This window comes from Pleurodeles waltl, chromosome 1_1, assembly GCF_031143425.1.
Source record: "Pleurodeles waltl isolate 20211129_DDA chromosome 1_1, aPleWal1.hap1.20221129, whole genome shotgun sequence".
Lineage (NCBI taxonomy): Eukaryota > Metazoa > Chordata > Amphibia > Caudata > Salamandridae > Pleurodeles > Pleurodeles waltl.
Genome location: NC_090436.1, coordinates 147,978,935 through 148,002,987, shown reverse-complemented (window position 1 = coordinate 148,002,987; position 24,053 = coordinate 147,978,935). Strand labels below are relative to the sequence as shown.

The 24,053-nt window shown below is 42.5% G+C and overlaps 1 protein-coding gene across 1 annotated transcript in view; it reads right to left on the bottom strand.

Annotated features, from left to right (window-relative positions):
- The window catches only part of SMAD4 (SMAD family member 4), a 190,215-nt gene that overhangs the window by 84,928 nt on the left and 81,234 nt on the right, over positions 1 to 24,053 (bottom strand). Inside the window, exons 3-4 of the mRNA XM_069219387.1 lie at positions 13,144 to 13,318; positions 2,845 to 2,874 (exon numbers count right to left, since the gene is read on the bottom strand). Coding sequence (XP_069075488.1) covers positions 2,845 to 2,874; positions 13,144 to 13,318 — 205 coding nt within the window. The remainder of the gene's footprint in view (positions 1 to 2,844; positions 2,875 to 13,143; positions 13,319 to 24,053) is intronic.

Genomic DNA, 24,053 nt, shown 5'->3' with positions numbered 1-24,053 from the left:
ACTATAGGGGTGACCTTTTTTCTTCAACCAAGATAGGATCACTTCTTTTCCATGCTGTATAACTTTAAAGTCTCTAAAACAATTGTAATTTATTTATTACATTGGAACTTTTAGACCGCAGTGGCATATCCATATTATTCAGTTTCCTTCAGCCAGCATATGTTTTGCAACAAGAGTCAGTTTTTCAAGATAACTTTCCAAGTTGGAGTAAATATGCTAATATTGTCACTGATCTGTCAATACACTTGGGAGGCATTTACCCATGCTGTTGGGCACCAGTTGAGCCAGGAAGTCTTCCACTATCACACTTTTGAGTAGGAGTGTGGCTCTGCTGAATGGTTATGGTCATGATTCAAAAGCCATTAATTCCAAGTTGTAAATATCATTCCAGCCCTTATATATTTTAAGGCAGAAAACTATTATAGTTGCTGTTGGACCATATCCCTGATTTCCAGGTGGCAAATTAGAAATGGTGAAGCTGTGAGGGCCGGAGACTACCCTTGAAGCAGTAGATACGACCGCCACCTGAAAACCTTGGCAGCACCCACTTCTCAAGAAACAGATACCAAGCCTAATGAGCCCAAATGATTAAATCATGTGTGCTGACACACAATGCTGTACAGTGTAAGTAATTTTGAAACACTGGCAGTAATGGCAAAGGTCCATCTGTGATCCTCAACTAGTCCAAGACTATGAGACAGTGCTCCAACGACTACAGATTACTTCTGCAGGGCCAGGGGCTTCAACTGTGTCCAGTGTCACTCAGCACAGACCATCAGTAACATATCTGGGTGGGACTCTGTTCAAGTGCTAGGTGACTTTGGGACAGGACATTTGCTTTTGACATTTTTGAAACTTTAATCTAACCCCATCTCAGAATCCCATGAGCGCTAATTCCATAGGAGCAAGACCATTTCAACACTCTGCTAGAGTCAAATGTGTATCACCTGTGAGGAGAAATATGCAACAAGGTAGAGCCAGGCAGGATAGGTTAACACTGGCCACGGATCAATGTCACAGAAAAATATAGAGCCCTGCAATGAGAAGTCATAAACATGTTTGGTGTTGTACCTTGACCCCAAAAGGTTGTTTGCTATTACTATGAATTAAAAGCTCTATCTGCATCTCAATGTACAGCACTAAATGTACATTGAGGTTATTGACAGCTAGTTGCTGCATTATGCAGTATCTTCATCCCCTTAGTTCCAACAACCTAGTGTTTGCCCTTACTACTCAAAGACAATGAGTATGTGAATTATCTATTTAGACTGCAACACTATAGATATCCTGCGAAAACAGTGCCTTTGAGGATACTGTTCATACCCAATCACTGCCCCGGAACCTCAAAAGCAAGCTTTATAATAATCTACTGCCTGCATGCTGTAAAGAACTAACAACCTACTATCAGTAATGATCTTTCTGGTAGGTAATCTCTTTACCTACAGATACCTCACCTCTTGAGGTCACTAGCAGTGCCAGACTGGATCGGAATAGTTGAAACAGCTCTCCAGTGCAGAAGATGGAGCCAGGGCTTCATCGTCCCTGTGGGAGTAGCCCTAAACATGAGATTATTTCCTCTACTGATAAAGCCAATTTCAGGTCGTCCTCAGTGAAGCGACCAGACAGTCACTGCAGGCACATCATGGGGGAAGTATCCAGGCAAATGGCGTTCTGCAGGGTAAAATATTCCCCTGCATCTTCTAACTTCAAGCTGGTATTCTTAACACTTCTCCTCCCTTCTCTTCTCTTTCCTTTCTTTTTTACCTGTTACCATACAATCCATCCATCCTTTTCTATTCTAGAGTTCCTCTAACTCTCATTCACCTCCTCTGTACCTCTATGAATTCTTTATTCCCTTTCAATATTCCTTCCTTGTCACACTCTATGCCAACCTGCCCTTTTTATCTCCTTCTCTCTGAACCAACCAATGCCAGCTTCCTGCCTAAATTTAGCCACTTTCATAATCCTGCTGTTTATCCAAAATATTTCTCAGTTATTTCTTGTTTGTTTCTCTAGCTGTCCCCCACATTTTCAGTACCACAAAGACACCATTCTGACCAATGGTATATAAAAAGGTAAAAACTAATAAATCAGCTTGCCAACATTAGTCCTTACCTTGCAGCGAAGGATCAAACACAGCAAGGACAAAGCCTTGCTGAAGGTTCCTAATGTTTTCTAGGAATGGAAACTACTTCTTGGTGCAAGCCCTTTAAGCTGATTTTCATTAGTTTTAGACATGATGCAGTCTACCTCACTTTTAAATTTCGCAAAACAGGCTGAGAACTTGCTTGTGTGCTAGGCACTGTTATCAGACCAGAGACAAGAGAAATGACTGTGTAGTGTGCACTTTATTAATGTAGTATGCCAATCATAAAACTCAGGCACCCAAACTCATCACCAATAAGAACACTTTCAAAGCAAAATGAACATTCTCCTTTAGACATACAGGCACAGTCTGGCATAGCAGCTGCAACTTCATCCTTTCTCAGGTGAGGACTGCAATACACAGGACACAACTGAGTAATGGTTGTCAGAGCTGAATGAACGTGGTTATGCCATTACAATGAAAAAAGACAAGTGGTGTGATAAAGAGTTGCAAACATAACACATTTTGAGCAATACTAATGGACTTGCACAGTGATACTGTTTGACAATGTAATGCACACAATTATTTTTATATAGCTACTTCAAATTCTTCTACACACTTGATTTAAGTGATGGAAAGTTCTGTCAAATCAAACACTAATAATAATAGTGACTGAGACTTAGAATTCAGTTTAGCTCTGTAATACAAAATTATGACAGTCTAAAACATTCAGTATCCAGGTGAGCAACTGCACCTACCAGAACTTTGAAGTGTCAATCCAGAGAGATCTAAACAAAACAAAAAACACACACACACACACAAATATGTTATTTGGGAATTTTAGATGTTTTACTCACAACAAAAAGCAACTGTGAACAAAGTATATGTTATGTAGCTAAACTGAAGCCATACAATAACTTCAGCCCAGAATGTGATAAAAGAGAACACACTGCAGCAATGTATTGCTTCTCTGAGCAACCTGGCATTATGGATATAATTTGACAGATTTACAATTTGGAGCCCAGACGTTCAGAATCAAACTATGATCAAACTGATGTTAATTAATTTGTTTTACAGCTTGGAAATAGAAACTATGTATACAATATTACATTGTCACTATTGAAAGCCCTTCGTAAATCCCATAATTTGACATAACTTCAGATGTCTTCCTTCTAAAACAAGTGGCTTAATTTTAACATGACGTATTTCTGCTGTAAGCACGAGCCAGATATACAATTACTGCAAACAAACTAGTTAATCCTTTTACTGCAGGGGTGTTTGCACACCTCATAGCTCTGCTTTAAGGAAAAACAAAATCAGTAGTAGGTTATTTAAACAGATGTAGCTCTATCGTCTTGGGGTACCTAATCAAAAAAAAATTACATTTTCAACAAAATCCTAAGCACTAACCAAGGAAATGGTCGGCTGGGTGAAGTGACTGGAGCAATTACAAAAATGTAGCTTTTCCTAAGAAACTTGGTCTGCACAATCGTCATGTTAGCGGAGAACACTAAACTGTGGCAAAACTGCAGTTTATGGAATACGGTCCTTTTGATATCCTATCAAGCTAAGTATAAAACTATATATCTTTTAGTTCTGTTCAACTAAAAGAATCTACTGGTTCAAACTACAAACCCCTTGATCTGACAGGATGTACAGTAGAACATGCTGAACACGGTTTGTCATATTTTTAGAATTATTTTTCCAAAATATGGCAATTCCCTCCAATCTTCCTCACACAGGAACATATTGGCACCTAGGCTTAACATCAACCAAGTTTCTCGGGGTCAGCCCAGATGTGTGGATTTTGTACGGATTCACAGTGCCCACAGGTAATAAACTGGGTTTAGTGCATTCTGGAAATGCACTAAAAAAGCAGTTGCAAGCGAAATCCAGGATTAGAGTACCTGTATTTTGGAGGGGATGAAAACAAACCACAACCATAAATTTCAGCATCAACACATTCTAAAGTTTATATTTTAGGGTGCCAGACCACCCTTGCGCAATATGATGTGAAATATTTTTAGCATTTTCCTTAAATTTTATCTCCAGTCTCCGGTGCACACATACATATTCTCCAAAGATTAGACCTCTAACTTTCTCTAGGTCTCTAAAGCGTGGAGATACAAGGCATAAATGGCATTTCTATGGCGTGCATGTGTACTTTATCACAATGGCCCTACCAAGCACAATGATGAGCAGAGTGCACGTGTGTATTCGTCATTGCACCTTTTCTTTTTTTTCTTTGCCACTGCAGCACAGAATCGGTAATAAGCATTTGTTTTTCCAGCTGCTGCAGCCCAAGACAAATCTTGCACTGGCAAAGCCAACAGGTTGAAAAGGCGAGACCTATTAGCGTTTGCAATGCTTTGCATTGGTCTAGAATATCTGAATTTAGGAACTGCACATGATCTGAGCCATTTCGAATTCCAGATTACCTAAAACGCCAGATATTTCTGAGGACGTTTGTGGAAAACTGATTTTTGGGGGCACTGGCTTACAACTAGAAACCAAAAATACATGGAATTTCAACAAATAATAGCAAATGTCATGAGATCATGTGTTTCTAAATTCTCCTGATAAGAACGGTACCCCACAAGTGTGGGGGTTCTATTGTATGGAACATGAAAGGCATAAGATGGTACCATGGAAGGTGCAACAGGCATGGATTTAGGTTGATCTTTAGCGTTTTGGTAGCTAGGTACTGAGGGGCAGCTAGCAAATTTGGAAGCCCTCTATGGAACTTCCCTCATCAAAAACATTTTCTGAACTGTATTGTGAGGATTCATGCTCAACCCCAGTAACCCATTCACTGCCAGGCCTTTTCCACCCTCCGGTGCCAGGCCTTTTTTTGGGCTATTTGGGGCAGTTCTCGCATAGGCCCTCATAACTTTTTGTCCACATAAGCTACCCACGCCAAATTTGCGTCCTTTTTTCCAACATCCTAGGGATTCTAGAGGTACCTAGAATTTGTGGGTTCCCCTGAAGGAGACCAAGAAATTAGCCAAAATACAGCAAAATTCTTTTTTTTTTTTGGTTACAAAACAAAATGGGAACAAAGGCCTGCAGAAGAAGGCTTGTGTTTTTTTTCCCTGAAAATGGCTTCAACAAAGGGTTGAATCACCATCTTCCCAGCTTTCAGGAACAGGCAGGCTTGAATCAGAAAACACAATTTTTCAACACAATTGTGGCATTTTACTGGGACATACCCCATTTTTACGATTTTTTGTGCTTTCAGCCTCCTTCCAGTTAGTGACAGAAATGGGTATGAAACCAATGCTGGATCCCGAAAAGGTAAACATTTCTGAAAAGTAGACAACATTCTGAATTCAGCAATGGGTAATTTGTGTAGATCCTACAAGGGTTTCCTACAGAAAATAGCAACTGAAATAAAACAAATATTGAAACTGAAGTGAAAAAAACAGCCATTTTTCTCCATGTTTTACTCTAACGTTTTCAGATTTTTAGAAGAAATATACTGTTACGTCTGCTGGATTCTTCTGGTTGCGGGGATATATAGGGCTTGTAGGTTCATCAAGAACCTTAGGTACCAGAGCCAATAAATGAGCTGCACCCTGCAGTGGGTTTTCATTCTATTCCGGGTATACAGCAATTCATTTGCTGAAATATAAAGAGTGACGAATAGGTATCAAGAAAACCTTTGTATTTCCAAAATGGGCACAAGATAAGGTATTGAGAAGCAGTGGTTATTTGCACATCTCTGAATTCCGGGGTGCCCATACTAGCATGTGAATTACAGGGCATTTCTCAAATAGACGTCTTTTTTACACACTGCCTTATATTTGGAAGAAAAAAAGTAGAAAAAGACAAGAGGCAATAACACTTGTTTTGCTATTCTGTGTTCCCCCAAGTCTCCCGATAAAAATGGTACCTCACTTGCATGGGTAGGCCTAATGCTCGCGACAGGAAACACAACATGGACACATCAAATTTTTACATTGAAATCTGACATGTTTTTTTGCAAAGTTCCTAGCTGTAGATTTTGGCCTCTAGCTCAGCCGGCACCTAGGGAAACTTGGCAAACCTGCACATTTTTTAAAACTAGACACCTAGAGGAATCCAAGATGGGGTGACTTGTGGGGCTCTCTCCAGGTTCTGTTACCCAGAATCCTTTGCAAACCCCAAAATTTGGTTAAAAAAAACAAAAAAAACCTTTTTCCTCTCATTTCGGTGACCGAAAGTTCTGGAATCTGAGAGAAGCCACAAATGTCCTTCCACCCAGCGTTCCCCCAAGTCTCCCAATAAAAATGGAACCTCACTTGTGTGGTTAGTCCTAGTGCTCGCGAAAGGAAATGCCCCAAAACACTATCTGGACACATCAAAATTATCAAATACAAAACTACCTGTTTTTGCGGGGGGAGGGACCTGTGTTTTGGTCCTGGGCTCACCTGCCATCTAGGAAACCTACCAAACCCAGACATTTGGGAGTCCAGGGAGGTGTGACTTGCGTGGATCCCCCAATATTTCCTTACCCAGAATCCTCAGCAAACCTAAAATTTAGCTAAAAAAAACAATTTATTTTCACATTTCTGTGTAGGATCACAACACTAGGACAAATTTCCTACCACCCAACGTTCCCCTCCCCGGTAAAAATGATACCTCACTTGTGTAGGCGGGCCAAGTGCCTTTGACAGGAAAGAGCCAAAAACATGTTGAAAATAAGGGGTAACCAAAGCGGGGACCAAAAGGGCAGTTTGCAAAAAAAAACATTTTTAGGCTGACAAGTGCAGCATAATTATTATCGGTATAGATGAGACAATGTGGGATGGTTGGAACTTTGTGGATTCCTGCAGATTCCGGAAGGTTCCATCACAAAAATTTGGGAAAAATGTGTGATTTCCAGAAAAGCTGGAGGTTTGCAGGGCATTGGGGGTAAGAAAATGGTACAGGTGCATGTCAAGCACGCCACCCTGGAATCAACCAAATGTTTAGTTTTCAGATGTGTCTAGGTCTTGTAGATTTTTCTACATAGCAGCGTCCCAAAGCAAAAAAAGTGCAGCCCTCACCATTCCTAGTGGGACGATTTTGAGAGTTACCATGCTCTCATGGCCCAAATGTAAAACCAATACACAAAATAATCAAATGTCCTTTTGTTTGCCGTGGGATAGGTTGATTTAGTGTGCGGGGGGAGAGCTGAAAGACTGTTACCCCCTTCAGTTGGGGTGTGGGCATAACCAGGCCCATACTGGTTGGTAGCCAACACCCCACTATTTTTTTTTTTTTTTTTTTTAATTTCATGGCATCTAGTAGACTTTCTGCCCCCCCGGGGTGTGGATCGGGGGTAATTGCCCCATCTGCCCACTGGTGGGCAGAACAACTTTGGCCCCATTTATTTGGGGTGAGGGTATGGCCATACCCCCACCCTCTTATTTTGAAAAAAAATCTTCCCTGGTCTCTGGTGAGCTTTCTTCCCCCCTTGAGGGCAGATGGGCCTTCCAAAAAAAAAAAAAACAATCTGCCCCCCAAGGGGGGCAGATATGGCCAACAGTAATGTGCCCATGGGGAGCGACCCTTGCCCAAGGGCCTGCCCCCCTCCAAACAAACACACACACCAATCCCTGGTGTCTAGTGGTTTCTGCCCCCTTTGGGGGCAGACTGGCCTAACAAAAATAGGCCAATCTGCCCCCAAGCGGGGCAGAAATGGCCTAAATACAATTTGGCCCCCCAGGAAGCGACCCTTGCCTAAGGGGTCTCTCCCTACACATAAAAGAAAGAAAAAGAAAAAAAATGATCCCTGGTGTCTAGGGCTTTTCTGCCAAGCCCCCCACCCCCACCAACTGCCCCACACCGGGGGGCAGAAATGGCCTAAAAATAATATGGCCCCCTAGGGGCCGGCCGTTTATCGATAATCCCTTTAAAAAAAAAAAATCCCTGGTGTCTAGTGGCATTTCTGCTGCCCGATCGCATCGCGATCTCTTGTCTCTCCCGCCCCACCTCCCGGTCGGAAGAGAAATGCAAAAGCATTTCTCTTCCGGGATCGCGCTAGAAGCATGCTTCCAACGCAACGCAAGGTGACATCTGATGAGGTCTACGCACGATTTGCGTGCTGATGTCACTGAGGGGGTGGGGAGGACGGGTCGGAGGTGGAAGGGGAAGCGATTCCCCTTCCATCCCCGACTGGAGGTGTGGGAGGGAGGCCCACAGGGGGAGCGCTAGCGCTTCCCCCTTGGGCCAGGTGCAGGATGAGCGGGTCTCATCCCAGGCACACGGCAACTGTGTGCCTGGACGAGACCAGCTCATCCCCGGCATGGGAGGTGTTAAACATTGAAAAGAGACACACATATGGGCTATAGAGGCATACATACTCCAAGAAAAAAAGTCAAACTGCGGCTGCCTTCAAGTCTGGTGCCCTCACATTCAGGAAACCGGTGGGAACATAGATATGGGTCATACCTTGGCAGGTACATCTTCCTGAGTTAGGAAAATGTAAAGTAATTAATGTTTTAGGCTGAAAATTACAGCATATCTGACAAATGTCATGTTCAATGTAGCGTTCAGACAGACAGCCGGGGCAAAGGAGGTCTTGTACCCAAGTGATAGAAACCTTCGAATAAGTAGCTGTTAAAACTATATGGTTGTGGTAGGTTTCCAGATAGCCCAGAGGGAGCGAGAATACATATGCGCTCTCAAAGTAAATAAAGCAAAATAAAAGTAGTTCCCTGAACATGAGCAGTGGAAGTATGCAAGTCATACAATTGTGTGCTACATGTCAGTAACATACAATTCTGAAGCGCCAGCAAATAATGTGCCACTTAGAATTTTCTTATGCTAAAGAAAAATCAAAACAGCATCTGGCTCCATGCTGGCGTTAATTTTCCAGTGCTGTTGGGCAAAGATTATACAGAAAGTTATTACTGATTTATTTACTGGACACCATTATTTCAGCTCTACGTCAGCGTGGTACAATTAATTCAAGAAAATTAATTACAGCCTATTGTGCCATCCACTTTAAGTAGCACCCTAAAACATGTCCCAGAGCTGCCATTGCATCCTGAATGCAGTGTTGCACTGCCATGTCGACTTGGCATTTAAACCCCTTGCCAAGCCTAAAACATGTAAGACACAGTTAAGGTAGGCCCTAGGTAGCCCATAGGGGAGGGTGCTGTGTAATTAAAAGGTTGGACATGTACGTTTAAGTTCTACATGTCCTGGTAGTGGGGAGCTCTCAAGTTCATGTGTGAAGCCCATCCCATAGGGAGACACTAGGCAGTCCTTACTACATGTAATAAGCTGTAATTCCTAAATGAGAGGAGGTAGATATGCCATGTTGGTACCTATGGAACTTTAATGATAAATCCTCTTAAACTGTAAAGTTGGATCTTTCATTACAACTTTTAAAATGAGATTTTTTTTTATAAAGTGGGATGTTTCCTGCCCTTCTGTGCCTTCATCCTGATCTGGGTGTAACTGAAAAACGTTGTTAATTTTTTCAGAGACAGTCACACAATAGAGGGATTAGATCTACCTGACTGGGTTATCTACTGGCAGAAGTCAGCTGGGAGCAAAAGCAGGAGAGTCAGGAGATTCCATGCACTTCAAAGAACCTTTCCAGAAGCTTCTTCCACCTTCCGGAAGAGGGATGCTATGGTACAAAAGAAAAAGGTACTTACCTTCTGTGACACTTTAACTGGTAGAGTCTATCTGGCTGCAGATTCCTTACCTTAGAAATATCTCCAGGCATCAGATTGGACCAGGAAAATGTTCTTGAGCAGTACTGAAATCAGTTCTTTTATTTCCATGCCTGTCAGCGCAGATCCCAAGAGAGCTAACCTGTAGTCACTTTTTCACTAACCTTTTTTTGACAAGGTATTTTTGAGACTCTCCTGGTGTGGCAATGATGTGATCTAGAAAGCCCGGCTTCAAGCCCTGCTGCGCTTGGCGCTGTTAGATGTTGGTGACAGACCCGCACCTTATAAGCCTTTGGTGCCTCGAGTGCAATCACGATTCAAAGGCCTATGCCGACTGCTGCATCATAAACCCAAAGGCCTGGAGGGAACCATCCCTCAAGCTCCTAAGCTGCTCGACATGCGATGCCACTACGATCTCAATCTCAGTTGAGAGGAAGGTCCCAGGAGCGGTCACTTAGTCCAATATCTTCGTCAGACTCAAAGTCGTCAGGCCATTCTGGTAAGTTCCACCAGATGAAGAAGATCAAGAAGTCGAAGAGATCTTCAACTTCATCTTGTCCGTCTGCCAACAAGACGAGGTAGTGTTGCTCTTCAAAGCCTGGCTGAGCGGCTGAGCCAGCGTCTGGGCCTTCTCTGCACTTCCTCGAGTTTCCAGGAGCCAAAGCGACCCCCGTCCGACTTCAAGAGTTTTATTTACCTTATATCTGGGTGGCCCGTTCCCTCCGGCTGCCTTCAGGCCCTGCAGGTTTGGGAGGGGCCCCTACTGGTTCCACACCACTCTGGTTCTACTGGTTGGATTATTGTCTTTTTGGTGCCAATAATTTCTTTAAATTTATCCTATTATTCTAAATTTTTTAGTTTTTTGTTTTTTGTGTCTGTTTTCACTTGATTGCTGTTTCCGTGCTGCATAAATACTTTGAACATTGCCTCTAAGTTTAGCCTGACTGCTTTTTGTGCTAAACTATCCAGGGTGAAGCATAAGTTAATTTAGTGACTTTTTGTGGTTCACCCTGCAAGAGACTGTGGCTGCTGCTTGATCAGAACTCACACTGCAGTCAACCAACAACCCAATTTCTCACAATACCCAAGAAGTACCCTCCAAAGGTGGTGGGTCTCAGAAGTCGAATTTAGATCAGCAAGTCCTGCAGGATCAAATGGGCAAAATGTAGAGGTGGAACAGGAGCATGCAAGGCCACCCGTAGTGCTGAGCACCAACTTATCCAAAAAAAGATAGCATCTAGCAGCAGCATAGGCAATCCATGCAGCTCAAAGAATTGCCAAGCCAACATGATGGCTAGAAGGAACACAGACTGAAAAGACAGCAGCATTAAAGAACAGCTCTGCATAGGTTCTAGGTTCAAAAGCTAAGCAAATTAATAGTATAAGGGCCAAATTAAGGTTGTACAGCATCCTCAGAAAAGATGCAGTAAGAAACAAGTGAGTTGTTTCAAAAACACAATACAAGAGGTAATGTAAATAAAGAGAGCTGATCAGGTAAACGCAGAAAGACCAAAAAGGCCCATGAGCAATCTTTAACAATGTTCACAGCAAGACCTTGGCTGGCTAAAGACAGAATAGATAGAAGTACATTAGAAACTATTACCCTAAAGCAGATCAATCTGGTGAGTTTCGGCCATAAACTTTACCCAGTGGCAAGAATAAACCTACTTGATGGACGGGCGAAGTGCAGCCAAAATCACATCCACCAGTTGCACAGATGAGTCAAAACCCCTCAGCTGGTCTCTCTCAATTTCCACGCATGGAGGTTGTGGAGGTTCAAATTAAGAAGCCTGCCCTGTTGTTGAGAAAGAAGATTCTCTCAAAGAGGCAAGTGGAACAGCAGGGAAATGCAGAGGCTCCACAGTTCAGAGTACCAGACCTTTGCACAGAATAGACCAGACTTTCACCCACTGGTGATCTATTGAACAAAGATTTCAGGGACAATCTCAGACTTCTTAATTTGCAGCCGTTTAAGGGGAACGAATATAGATTTTAAGATTCACATTATTCAGTGGTTAATAAGACATTTGAGAATAATCTGCAGTGAAGGATAAAAGAATCTGGAGACTCATTATGTTCAATAACATAATTATACTTTTAACAAAATTGGTGCAGCACTCCTGTTTGGGTGCAATTATAGTCAGACTTATCCCAAGTCGACCTTGAAAGGTGTGTCATGCTGTAATGCATTTGAGAGTATAATTTCATTTTGGGTGCATGGGATAAGGCAGGCCGATGTGGTCGATTCTGTTCTCTGGGGGAACAACAGAGTTAATAATTGTGTTTTAGTACTGATTACATAGAGCAAGTTTGTGCTCATCTATGTGTGCAAAGACTTGAACGTGGATTAGATTTAGCTGAATTGTCAGCATCACTGCGGAAAGAGATGAGTGTCATTACCATATATGTATAACAGGTCTCTTAAGCATCATATCTCACACGCTGCTTATGATGTGAATTTGGGTGTTTTCTGCATAGCCAGAATACCCCAAGCTGAAGCTCTGAAACGTATGTACAAGCCCCTTCATGCACATACTAAAATGATAGACGGACAGAGCTGATTCTTGCAGATGGGGGATGCTACTGGGGGTGAAAGGTCTGCTGGTGAAGTTGCTTGTGCTGGACATAAAGAGAGCCATATTTACGTCATGAGAACTGTTGGGTAGCATCCAAAAGAATTATTAGAGTGTTCTTTCTTCATTTATAACCGAGTGTATGAATATTTTATTTTCAAACATGGTGAACGCTGCTGAAGGTCTAAAAAGGACTAAAGCAAAAAGGTTGTCCTTAATCCACGGTGATCAGAACATTGATTTTCTTGCTTTCTGATGGTGGAGATTCCAGTTCCTTCACATGGGTCGAACTTCTCTTTTAGTTGTACTGTTCCAAGTGAGCTGAATGTTGTGCTGAACAGATCTGTCAGGAAATCAGACACATCTTCTAGTGTATAGATAACTAATATTATCCAGAGTTTACAGTACAAATTTGAATGTGGATCATTACCGTAAAAAGCAAATAGCTGACAGAATCCCAAAGTGATTCAAGCCCAATGGGGCAGGCCGACGTAAAAGAATGAAACAAGTAATGTCAATTGCAAATTTGTAAGGACCTCAAAAAGATGCCTTTAAATAGCAATCTAAGTAAATATTGAATCCCTACATAGAGCAGTGTAACTTAAACATAAACACACACTTATTTAGCAATACATGTGTGTTTATAGGAAGAACGTGAAAATCTAAAGTGCTGTGTGTAAACCTAAAATCTGTATTAAAAGAAAAGTCAATTTGGAATGGAAACAAAGTTCAACATTAGCTTTAAGCATGTCAAACAAGAAACTTCACAGTGAACAGGAAGATAAATGTCATAAAACCTTTGTTGTGCTTTTTTTCTATGAGAGTTTATGCTTACCGATCCCTGGAGACACCACACGCTCATAGTGATAAGGATTCACACAGACACTGTCACATTTTAGATCAAAAGCATACTGGCAGTACTTCACATGTTTAAGTTCATTCTTGTGAAGATCAGGCCATCGCCACAAACGGGCATAGATCACATGCGGAAAGCCCTTTCTACCAGCCACCTATAAAGAAGAAACGAAACACAAATGTGAGATCCTAATTCAAGTCATTTCAGCAACCAATCCTGAAAAAAGTCACAAAACGATTAATTCAGAGGGCCTGTCATAATTACAAATCAGTTGTTTATTTACAGTTTTCTAACGATTAGGTAAACATACATCAATACCCCACAAACCACCCACCAGAAAAGTGGCAAACTCGTAGTTTTTACTCAAAATACTTAGGCAAATACTTCCTTAAGAAAATAAATCAGAGAGCCGTTACGTAGTAATCTGCTCATGCTTTAATCCACACTGCTGCAGAATTGTGTCCAGACCAGTGACACCAGATGTTATGAATCACAAGAATTTTGTTGTCTGATCTGAAAAGATGATTTGAGGTGAAATAAATCATCTTTTCTTTCAGGGAAATTTACAGCTATTGTTAAAATAAAAATATACAATTTTACTTGCTTAAAATACTCCCACCAACAATAAGATCTATTTTTTGTTGTGTACTGTAAAGAAATGGCTCCCTGTTGCAGTTACCCCCCACTTTTTGCCTGATACTGATGCTGACTTGACTGAGAAGTGTGCTGGGACCCTGCTAACCAGGCCCCAGGACCAGTGTTCTTTCACCTAAAATGTACCATTGTTTCCACAATTGGCACAACCCTGGCACCTAGGTAAGTCCCTTGTAACTGGTACCTCTGGTACCAAGGGCCCTGATGCCAGGGAAGATCTCTAAGGGCTGCAGCATGTCTTATGCCACCCTAGGGACCCCTCACTCAGCACAGACACACTGCTTGCCAGCTTGTGTGTGCTGATGGGAGAAAATGACTAAGTCGACATGGCACTCCCCTCAGGGTGCCATGCCAACCTTCCACTGCCTGTGGCATAGGTAAGTCACCCCTCTAGTAGGCCTTACAGCCCTAAGGCAGGGTGCACTATACCACAGGTGAGGGCATATGTGCATGAGCACTATGCCCCTACAGTGTCTAAGCAAAACCTTAGACATTGTAAGTGCAGGGTAGCCATAAGAGTATATGGGCTGGGAGTCTGTCAAAAACGAACTCCACAGCTCCATAATGGCTACACTGAATACTGGGAAGTTTAGTATCAAACTTCTCAGAATAATAAACCCACACTGATGCCAGTGTTGGATTTATTAAAAAAATGCACACAGAGGGCATCTTAGAGATACCCCCTGTATTTTACCCAATTGTTCAGTGCAGGACTGACTGGTCTGTGCCAGCCTGCTGCTGAGAGACGAGTGTCTGACCTCATGCGGTGAGAGCCTTTGTGCTCTCTGAGGACAGAAACAAAGCCTGCTCTGGGTGGAGGTGCTTCACACCTCCCCCCTGCAGGAACTGTAACACCTAGCAGTGAGCTTCAAAGGCTCAAGCTTCGTGTTACAATGCCCCAGGGCACTCCAGCTAGTGGAGATGCCCGCCCCCTGGACCCAGCCCCCACTTTTGGCGGCAAGTCCAGGAGAGATAATGAGAAAAACAAGGAGGAGTCACTGGCCAGTCAGGACAGCCCCTAAGGTGTCCTGAGCTGAGGTGACTCTGACTTTTAGAAATCCTCCATCTTGCAGATGGAGGATTCCCCCAATAGGATTAGGGATGTGACCCCCTCCCCTTGGGAGGAGGCAGAAAGAGGGTGTACTCACCCTCAGGGCTAGTAGCCATTGGCTACTAACCCCCCAGACCTAAACACGCCCTTAAATTTAGTATTTAAGGGCTCTCCCTGAACCTAGAAACTAGATTCCTGCAACAACAAGAAGAAGGACTGCCTAGCTGAAAACCCCTGCAGAGGAAGACCAGAAGACAACAACTGCCTTGGCTCCAGAAACTCACCGGCCTGTCTCCTGCCTTCCAAAGAACTCTGCTCCAGCGACGCCTTCCAAAGGGACCAGCGACCTCTGAATCCTCTGAGGACTGCCCTGCTTCGACGACGACAAGAAACTCCCGAGGACAGCGGACCTGCTCCAAAAAGACTGCAACTTTATCCAAAGGAGCAGCTTTAAAGAACCCTGCAATCTCCCCGCAAGAAGCGTGAGACTTGCAACACTGCACCCGGCGACCCCGACTCGGCTGGTGGAGAACCAACACCTCAGGGAGGACCCCCGGACTACTCTACGACTGTGAGTACCAAAACCTGTCCCCCCTGAGCCCCCACAGCGCCGCCTGCAGAGGGAATCCCGAGGCTTCCCCTGACCGCGACTCTCTGAAACCTAAGTCCCGACGCCTGGAAAAGACCCTGCACCCGCAGCCCCCAGGACCTGAAGGACCGGACTTTCACTGCAGAAGTGACCCCCAGGAGTCCCTCTCCCTTGCCCAAGTGGAGGTTTCCCCGAGGAAGCCCCCCCTTGCCTGCCTGCAGCGCTGAAGAGATCCCTTGATCTCTCATTGACTTCCATTGCGAACCCGACGCTTGTTCTAACACTGCACCCGGCCGCCCCCGCGCCGCTGAGGGTGAAATTTCTGTGTGGGCTTGTGTCCCCCCCGGTGCCCTACAAAACCCCCCTGGTCTGCCCTCCGAAGACGCGGGTACTTACCTGCTGGCAGACTGGAACCGGGGCACCCCCTTCTCTCCATTGAAGCCTATGCGTTTTGGGCACCACTTTGAACTCTGCACCTGACCGGCCCTGAGCTGCTGGTGTGGTAACTTTGGGGTTGCTCTGAACCCCCAACGGTGGGCTACCTTGGACCAAGAACTGAACCCTGTAAGTGTCCTACTTACCTGGTAAAACTAACAAATACTTACCTCCCCCAGGAACTGTGAAAATTGCACTGTGTCCACTTTTGAAATAGCTATTTGTGAATAACTTGAAAAGTATACATGCAATTGAAATGATTCAAAGTTCCTAATGTACTTACCTGCAATACCTTTCAAACAAGATATTACATATTAAATTTGAACCTGTGGTTCTTAAAATAAACTAAGAAAATATATTTTTCTATAACAAAACCTATTGGCTGGATTTGTCTCTGAGTGTGTGTACCTCATTTATTGTCTATGTGTATGTACAACAAATGCTTAACACTACTCCTTGGATAAGCCTACTGCTCGACCACACTACCACAAAATAGAGCATTAGTATTATCTCTTTTTACCACTATTTTACCTCTAAGGGGAACCCTTGGACTCTGTGCATGCTATTCCTTACTTTGAAATAGCACATACAGAGCCAACTTCCTACATGTACTCCATGCTAAATTGTTTTACTCTTGATTTCCAAAGTTAGGAATTAAAAATGTAGTAATTGCCAGGAAAAAGACAATTCTAATACACTATGCTTTTCATTCCTGAAATAAGTTTGTTTTCTGAGTAACAGCCCACTGAAAACAGTGAGTAATAAATACGTGTATGGAAAGACACAAACTAAACGTGGCATAATAACTTGTCACTACCACTCCAAGGGTCGAATTCCAGGTTAATACTTGAAAAGACAGAACCTGGTATGAGAAAAACAGATTTTACGGCCTTTCAGCTTGTGAACTATAATTATTTTACACACAAAAAAATCCTTTCAAAGGTCACAAGTCCTGAATGTGGTATTAACTTACTGCACAAATCTAGGCAATTGCATTTTTGCAACAAATAAATATGAAAAAACAACATAATTTAAGCTATAGAGGCAGATAAGCAGACTACAATATTCAGAGTAACATTTTTGAGGGAGAGTACGTGAATCAATACCTCAGTCAAGGCTTTGACTCACAAGTCACGACCCTTATCCACACTCAACAAACGTAATGAATTGCATTTAACATTGTCCGCATTTGCTCATACTGTAATTGTATTTGTATTTATATAGCATTTACTAACCCTAAAGAGGCACTGAAGCGCTTTACAGCAAATAGGGTGCTCATTTGGTACCCAAGGTCAGTGGTATGTTGGCTAATGTGATTAGTCATGTGCTTTCAAAAAACAATTTGCATTCATTTACTCGTTTTACTTTGGGATATATTAGTAGGTGTGATCATTAGTGGAGGATATGTCATTTCAGGTGAATGGTTGGTGAGATCAATAAGATGGCGAAGATTATGTAATGTTAGATTACAGGGATAGGGTTTTGAAGACACAAGGTTATGATCTATGAAATAAGGTATCAGCCAATTGCACAATTACAGTAAGATGGATTTAGGCAGGCATCAGACTTAGAGAAGGCTACACTTGGAAATAGAATGTGTGCAAACGATGGAAAGCAAGAAGAGGGTCATTCTGAGGAAAAAAATATGTCTAGGTCAATTTTCCATGCAGGGTCTCAGGAATGTAGCGGCAGGCGTCTTGTTGAGATAGCAAGCAATTAAGAATATAAGCTGTAAAAAGAAACAATGTTATACATAGAGCCCCCTATCTGGGGCAGACAGTTAAAACATGTGGTTCTGAAGTGTACACACCATTTAAACATTAAGAGCCCTTGCCTGTTGTGTGCCATGCCTAGGACAGATCTTTTAAAGATAGTCTGTAGAATCCCAACCTTAGAACAGGGTCGCTGTACAAAGGGAGTTGAAACAGAAAAAGAAAGGTCTCATTTAAAGATCTTTCCTCACTGTTCAGTAATTTAAAGGTTTTTCTTTTACTCACTAAAAATGAGATATTTCGGCACTGGCTTTGAGTGTCTCACCAACACGCAGCCAGATTTATACCCTGTTTTGTCACCTAACCGTATCAAAGTATGCTGTGTGTGTTTCTGTGCGTGACTATTATAGTACATGCATTGCATGCATAAGTGAAGCAGAGTGAATGAAAGCCTGTCGGTTCCATTTTGGAGGTCCTGAGCCTGTTCCTGTCCAGAAGATGGGAATGGTGCTGTTTTCCCAGACAGTGGAAGTGTATCACAAGAGATGCAGGATGGAGGAGACATAGACACTGAAGTGAGGGCAAAGGAAATAAGGCTCCTATAGAAATTCAATTAAGTCCTTCTTGTAGCACTACCATTTGGTGGGAGTGAAAGGGGTTGAAGTCTGTTGCTCAGAGTGAGAAGGACCTTTAGCAGAAACCACCATTTTCTCTCTTTCCTGATCCATAGCTTGTGTCTGTGCATAAGCAGTTACTGACAGTTCACAACTCTTTGTGCCTCTGTTGTGAGTGCTTTAGTTTAAGACTACCCTGCGGTGAAGAGCATCACCTCACATAAAAGAAGCCACCCCAAACAAGTTCTCCTGCCTGCAGATTTCTACTTGCATCTCTCATTCCACACCTCCAGCTAGGAGCCTTGCTATGTATAACCACAGTAAAAAGGCCCATTTGTGATGCCTGACCACTTGTTTTTCTGACAGCATCATTATGTTCAGGGCAAACTGCTACTAAGTGAAATGCAAATTGCAAGTCTGTCTTTGACTTGGAGAACTGTTGCTTTGTCTGGCAGAATAATGGATTAATCTGATTAATAGAAACCAATACACATTCTAAACATACATGTCAGACTGATTTAGAGCTTTTTGCACAAGATATTCAGTGTTGAACTAAGAGTAAATATTTCCCTATCTTTGCTCTCACTGAATTAGGAGCGTGAAAATTCCTGGATTGGATTACTGTGGGTGATTCAGCATTTGTAGTTCCACCTTTCCGTGGGCACTTGTCAGTTTTCCTTCAAGCAAACATGACACTGCATCGCGTAACCTCAATGCAGCAGGTTGGACCGAATTCAGATTTAAAACATAACATAATAATATATAGCAGAATTGAGTTCCATTACATATATTGCCTACTGGTGGTCGCCAGTAGGTAGTTATAGTTAGGACCATGTTTTCTGACTTGCCTGTATCTTTGGTGCCGTTTGACAGATCTTCAAGAATTTTCCCTAAAAAAGTGGCCCGGTGATTTTTGTTGCACATGGAAAGTTTCATGGTGATATATACAGAGAGATCTCTTGGTCCAGGGCACTCACTAGGAGGATGTTCACCAAATAAGGGATCTGCATCGCGGTCTTGCAGTGCCATCAGGCAGAACATGAATGGGAGTGCTGGCAGAACTGTGTTAAGTCCGCTACCTATCGCCAGTCTCCAGGCACAGCATGCCCACTCCTATAATTGAAAGGCTAACAGCTGTAGCAGATGCCCTGTGGGGGTGATGAACGGCGATTAGTCGACAGTACGCTGGATTGCTCAACATCTGGCCTATCGCCTTCAGGTAATCCAGAGTATGACAGCCAGTGTTATTTCCAGTCTTTCCAAATTCTCCACAATGTCCAAACATATTGGTCAGCTGCTATAGCCTCTTTTTATCAGGCTATAAAAGCAACCTTTAAACTCACGTGAACTAGGGTAATGAACAATCTTTAATCAACAAAGGTTCTCATTGGTATCATTTGTAAACAAACACTGGCAAAGCCAATAGCTCACGCCTCTGGAGCCTATCGGCTTTGGTAATTGCTTTTGGCGGGACTGTACAGCATTGAGAGACACACTAGGCAGCGTCTTTGAAATAAAAAGACAAAGACAACAACTTGCGCATTGGCAAGACCTATTGGCTTTGCCAAAGCTTGCTGTAAATAGTGAGCCTGGACCTTTTAGTATTAACCCAGAAGGGTGAAAATACTTGCAGGACCTGCCATATTTAAGGCTATATCTTGTCGGTTTGCAAGCAGATTTAAGCAACAGATGCATTCACCCACTGAGTTATCCCACAGCGGCACTCCCTTTTACCTATGTGTTTTGGTTTGGAGTGTAGTGGATGTATGGCATGTGCCACAGCAACCCTCCCAGGCCTGTCGCTGCAGGAGAGAGGACACAACAAGGCCACCATCTTGGGAGTGTTTTTGCCTCATTCCTACAGACTGGCTGAGATACCCTAAAGATTCAACCTTTTCTAGTGTTTTTTACCTCAAACTTTTATAGAACCAAACAAGCCACAAAGAAGCATCGCCGTGGCATTTAACCCAGAGAATAAGGGGTCAAAAGAGCTAGGAGCATAGAAAAGGGGGCAGCCATATGTTTCTGTGTGCTGAGCCTTTAAAGGAACTATTCCTCTACATTGTCAATACCAGCCTAAATTTTAAAACCACTAACTGTATAGAAAGAGAATAACAGAAGAGGCAGCTTAACTGCAAATAAATTATAGCGATTTTGTTAAGAAAGGCACCCGCTTTGCAGCGCTATCAAATGACAGAACCTGTATTACCAAGCGCTTTATAAAAAAAAAAAGTTATTCTCAGACTGCCCCAACATGAACCAGACAAAGACCTGAAGGGGAGCGGATGTGGCATAAGGGCCAGAGCTGTCGACTTTGGAGCTGGGGAACATGGTTTGAGTCTCGGCTCAACATCCTGTGATCCTGGGCAAATCAAGTAAACGCCCCTTGCTATCAAAAACGTTCTTGTGAAATGTAACAGATGCTGATGAAAAGCACTGTAATACCTTTGTATCAAGTTCACGCTAACTAAACTCTATTTGAAGAGGCCCAATTTACATCCAAAGGCTAGATGCTTTTTTATATCAAGCTTAAGGCCGTGAAGTGCTTGGGTCTGGAATCACGACTCCCTTAACACTATTTTAGAGGTAACACCTTTCGCCATCTTCTTGCCTAGAACTAACCTATGTGCTTGGTTGGTGACCCTCTAGAGGTTATCAAGAGCATGAGCTATCGCCTGGTGTTCAGCTCTACTCAAGTCAGTTGGTTAATGTACCCCACTGCAGAGATCTTGACAGAACAAGAATGTCACAGCTTACAATCCTGACATACCTTTTTCACCTCATCTCTGCAAGACTGAAGCAAATGAATTATACGATTTTGGTAAGAATGGCACCTGCTTTGCAGCACTATTTAATGGCAGAACCTGTTTTACCAAGCGCTATATAAAAAAACAGAGTTATTCCCAGACTGCCCCAACACACAACAGACAAAGACCCCTAGGGAAGAGGATATGGCGTAAGGGCCAGAGCTGCCGACTTTGGAGCTAGGGAACACCGTTCGAGTCCAGGCGCCAGCTCAACATCCTGTGATTCTGGGCAAATAACTTAATCTCCTCCTGCTATCAAAAATGAATGTGCTCTTGTGTAATGTAATTGGTGTTCATGTAAAATGTGGTAATACCTTTGTATTGAGTTCACGCTATTTAAAACTGCAAAAAAATAAAGCGCCACAAAATCTTTGTGTTGAGCTCTCACTACATGAAACTGAGAAAATATATATATATAAATTGTCCTGACATCGTTTTTTCACCTTTTTAGCACTTCATCTCTGCAGCGTTATGAAACGGTAAAACCTGTATTACCAAGTGCTATATATATATTAAAAAAAAAAAAAAAAAAAAAAAAGGGTTATTCCCAGACTGCCCCAACACACACCAGACAAATGGTCTATGGAGCTGGGGAACACGGTTCAAGTCTCGGCAACAGCTCAACATCCTGTGATTCTGGGCAAATTGTTTAACGTCCCGCTGCTACCAAAAATGCTCTTGTGTAATGTAACCGGTGCTCATGTAAAGCGCTGTAATAGCTTTGTATTGCGTTCGCGCTATATAAAACTGCAAAAAATACATACAGGGCTCCAATACCTTTGTGTCAAGTTTGCGCTACACAAATATGCAAAAAATGAATAGACCTCGCAGAAATCGCAAAAACACAACAAGATGCCCGAAACCAAGGAAGACAAAGAAACAACATACTACCATGAGCGAAGTGGCAAGACAAAAGAAAAAATAGTGCAACAACACAAAGCTATCTGACTGATCGTGCAATTTTCCATGTAACAGGGTCAGTCTCCGAGGCGGTAACAAAACAACCTCAAGGTGGGACAAACAAAGCATTTTACCAATGACATTGAGGGATTATCGCAAGGCAGGTCCAGAAACTAATGAACGTGATGGGCGTGGTTACAGCCAACATAATAGATTACAACAGGTGCTAAGCTCCGCCTAATAAAGAAACGTGCGCTTCTTATCTGATCATTCTGGGCTTAGCTATGTTCTACAGTGACCCAAGTGCAACTCATAAAAAGCATGGACCCATTGCTGCCGCCAGCAGTTGTGTTTTGCTGACAAGTAAACAAAACCTTTAAACAGAGGCACAAAATCATGTGGCAAGGAGACAAGAAGATAATTTTCAGGACATTTGAAGTGAAAAGTGCGGTACCTAGAAGATGCCCCCGTTTAAGTTTGACAACCATTAAAGGAGACCTCAAGTGAAAAAAAAGATGCCCCTATCACACTTCCATGCATGACAAAAGGTGCAGGAGATGGTCTGCAGATACCATTACAAAGGGGTGACAAACAGAAATAAACTCATTCCTACCATAATCAGACAGGAAAGTGCTGACCCTTTTCAGATAAAAGTTAGCATAAAATGTTAGAGCAGACTAGACTTGACCAGACTACAGGCCCCACTTTCAAAGAATTCTTATAGGCACAGCTTGCTACCTGCATTTGATAGTGGTACGGCTGAGGGTGGAGGAGTGGGAGTTGTAAATAAAATGGGTGAGAAAAATAGCAAAGCCAATCGCTCAGACTTTGGACAGTGAAAGGCGTGTGTGCTAAATATAAGCGACTGCTCCCTCCTCATATTACCCCCCCTCCCCCAAAATTACATCAAAAGCACCAAACGGTATATGGCTTAAGCAAAGAAATGGCACAGAAATACCCCACATTTTTTTTTTTTTTTTTAACTCTAGCCTTTTAAGCACATCCTTCTGGCCATTAAAACCTTCCAAGCACAATGCAAGTCCTTGTTCACTGGACAAACACTTAAGCACGTGCCAGAATAGGACACTCAGGTATGCGTGTTTATGTCTGTATGGTCAAACTCCTTGGAATTCCTTAATATTGCAAATACATGTGCCTGGTCTATGAAAGCTTTTTAACGTGATCACAGGTGTATTCTTGAAAACCTAATAAAAATATTCAATACAAATTATTGTGAGGCAGGGATGAAAGGCCAATAAAATGGTATGTTATTTTGCATGGCAGGGCAAAGAACACAACCCTTCTAAAGGAATGCAATGTAATCAATATTACAGGGGATCAGGGCCGGGGCAAAGTTGATTATTAAGTAGAAAAAGAAAGCAAAAATGTAATATAAAGAAATGATGTACAAAGTTTAGACATTAGTTGACTGGCAGCAGAGACTAGGGCTAAAACATGATCGATATAAGAATGTGAGGGGAACCCTAAAAATTTGTAATTTATATATTCAGATAAAGTTGCTTTCATGAAATACTGCATTGGACATAATAAAAGCTCTTACGTGCAAAACCCAAACATTTTGGCACAGCCATTGACTTTAGCAGCAAATTCATGACTTCTGTGGAATGTCTGGGAGCTGTAGGGCCCAACCACCAAAGCGCAACCTTACAGACTCTAAGGTGCCCATCAGCATGGAGAACTGTAAACTGGAGGAGAACTGTAAACTGGAGGAACACTTCACACCTTTGTAGAGACATGAAGTTACAACTTGCACATCCAAGGACTGCAAAATAATGAAGACAAAAGTCTGGACTGACATCCGTTTATTGTGTGTTACTGTAGCAGAGTTTACGTTGGCAAACAAACAGTGAAAGAAAAAGTAACTTAAAGAAACTGGATATTACATGATTAGGAGAATGTGGTTAATATTTATCAACTTAATAGATGTAAAGGCATAAAGGAATTGGTTGATGAGAGGGGGGTGAAAACATTCACACAAACCAATCCTCATAGGAAAGACTAGACACTCAAGTAACATGGGGAAGGAGGAGTGGAAAAAGCACTGTAAAAATAAGAAAAGAAATGTGAGTGTGTGAAACAAAAGGAGAACATACGAAGCTTATTATT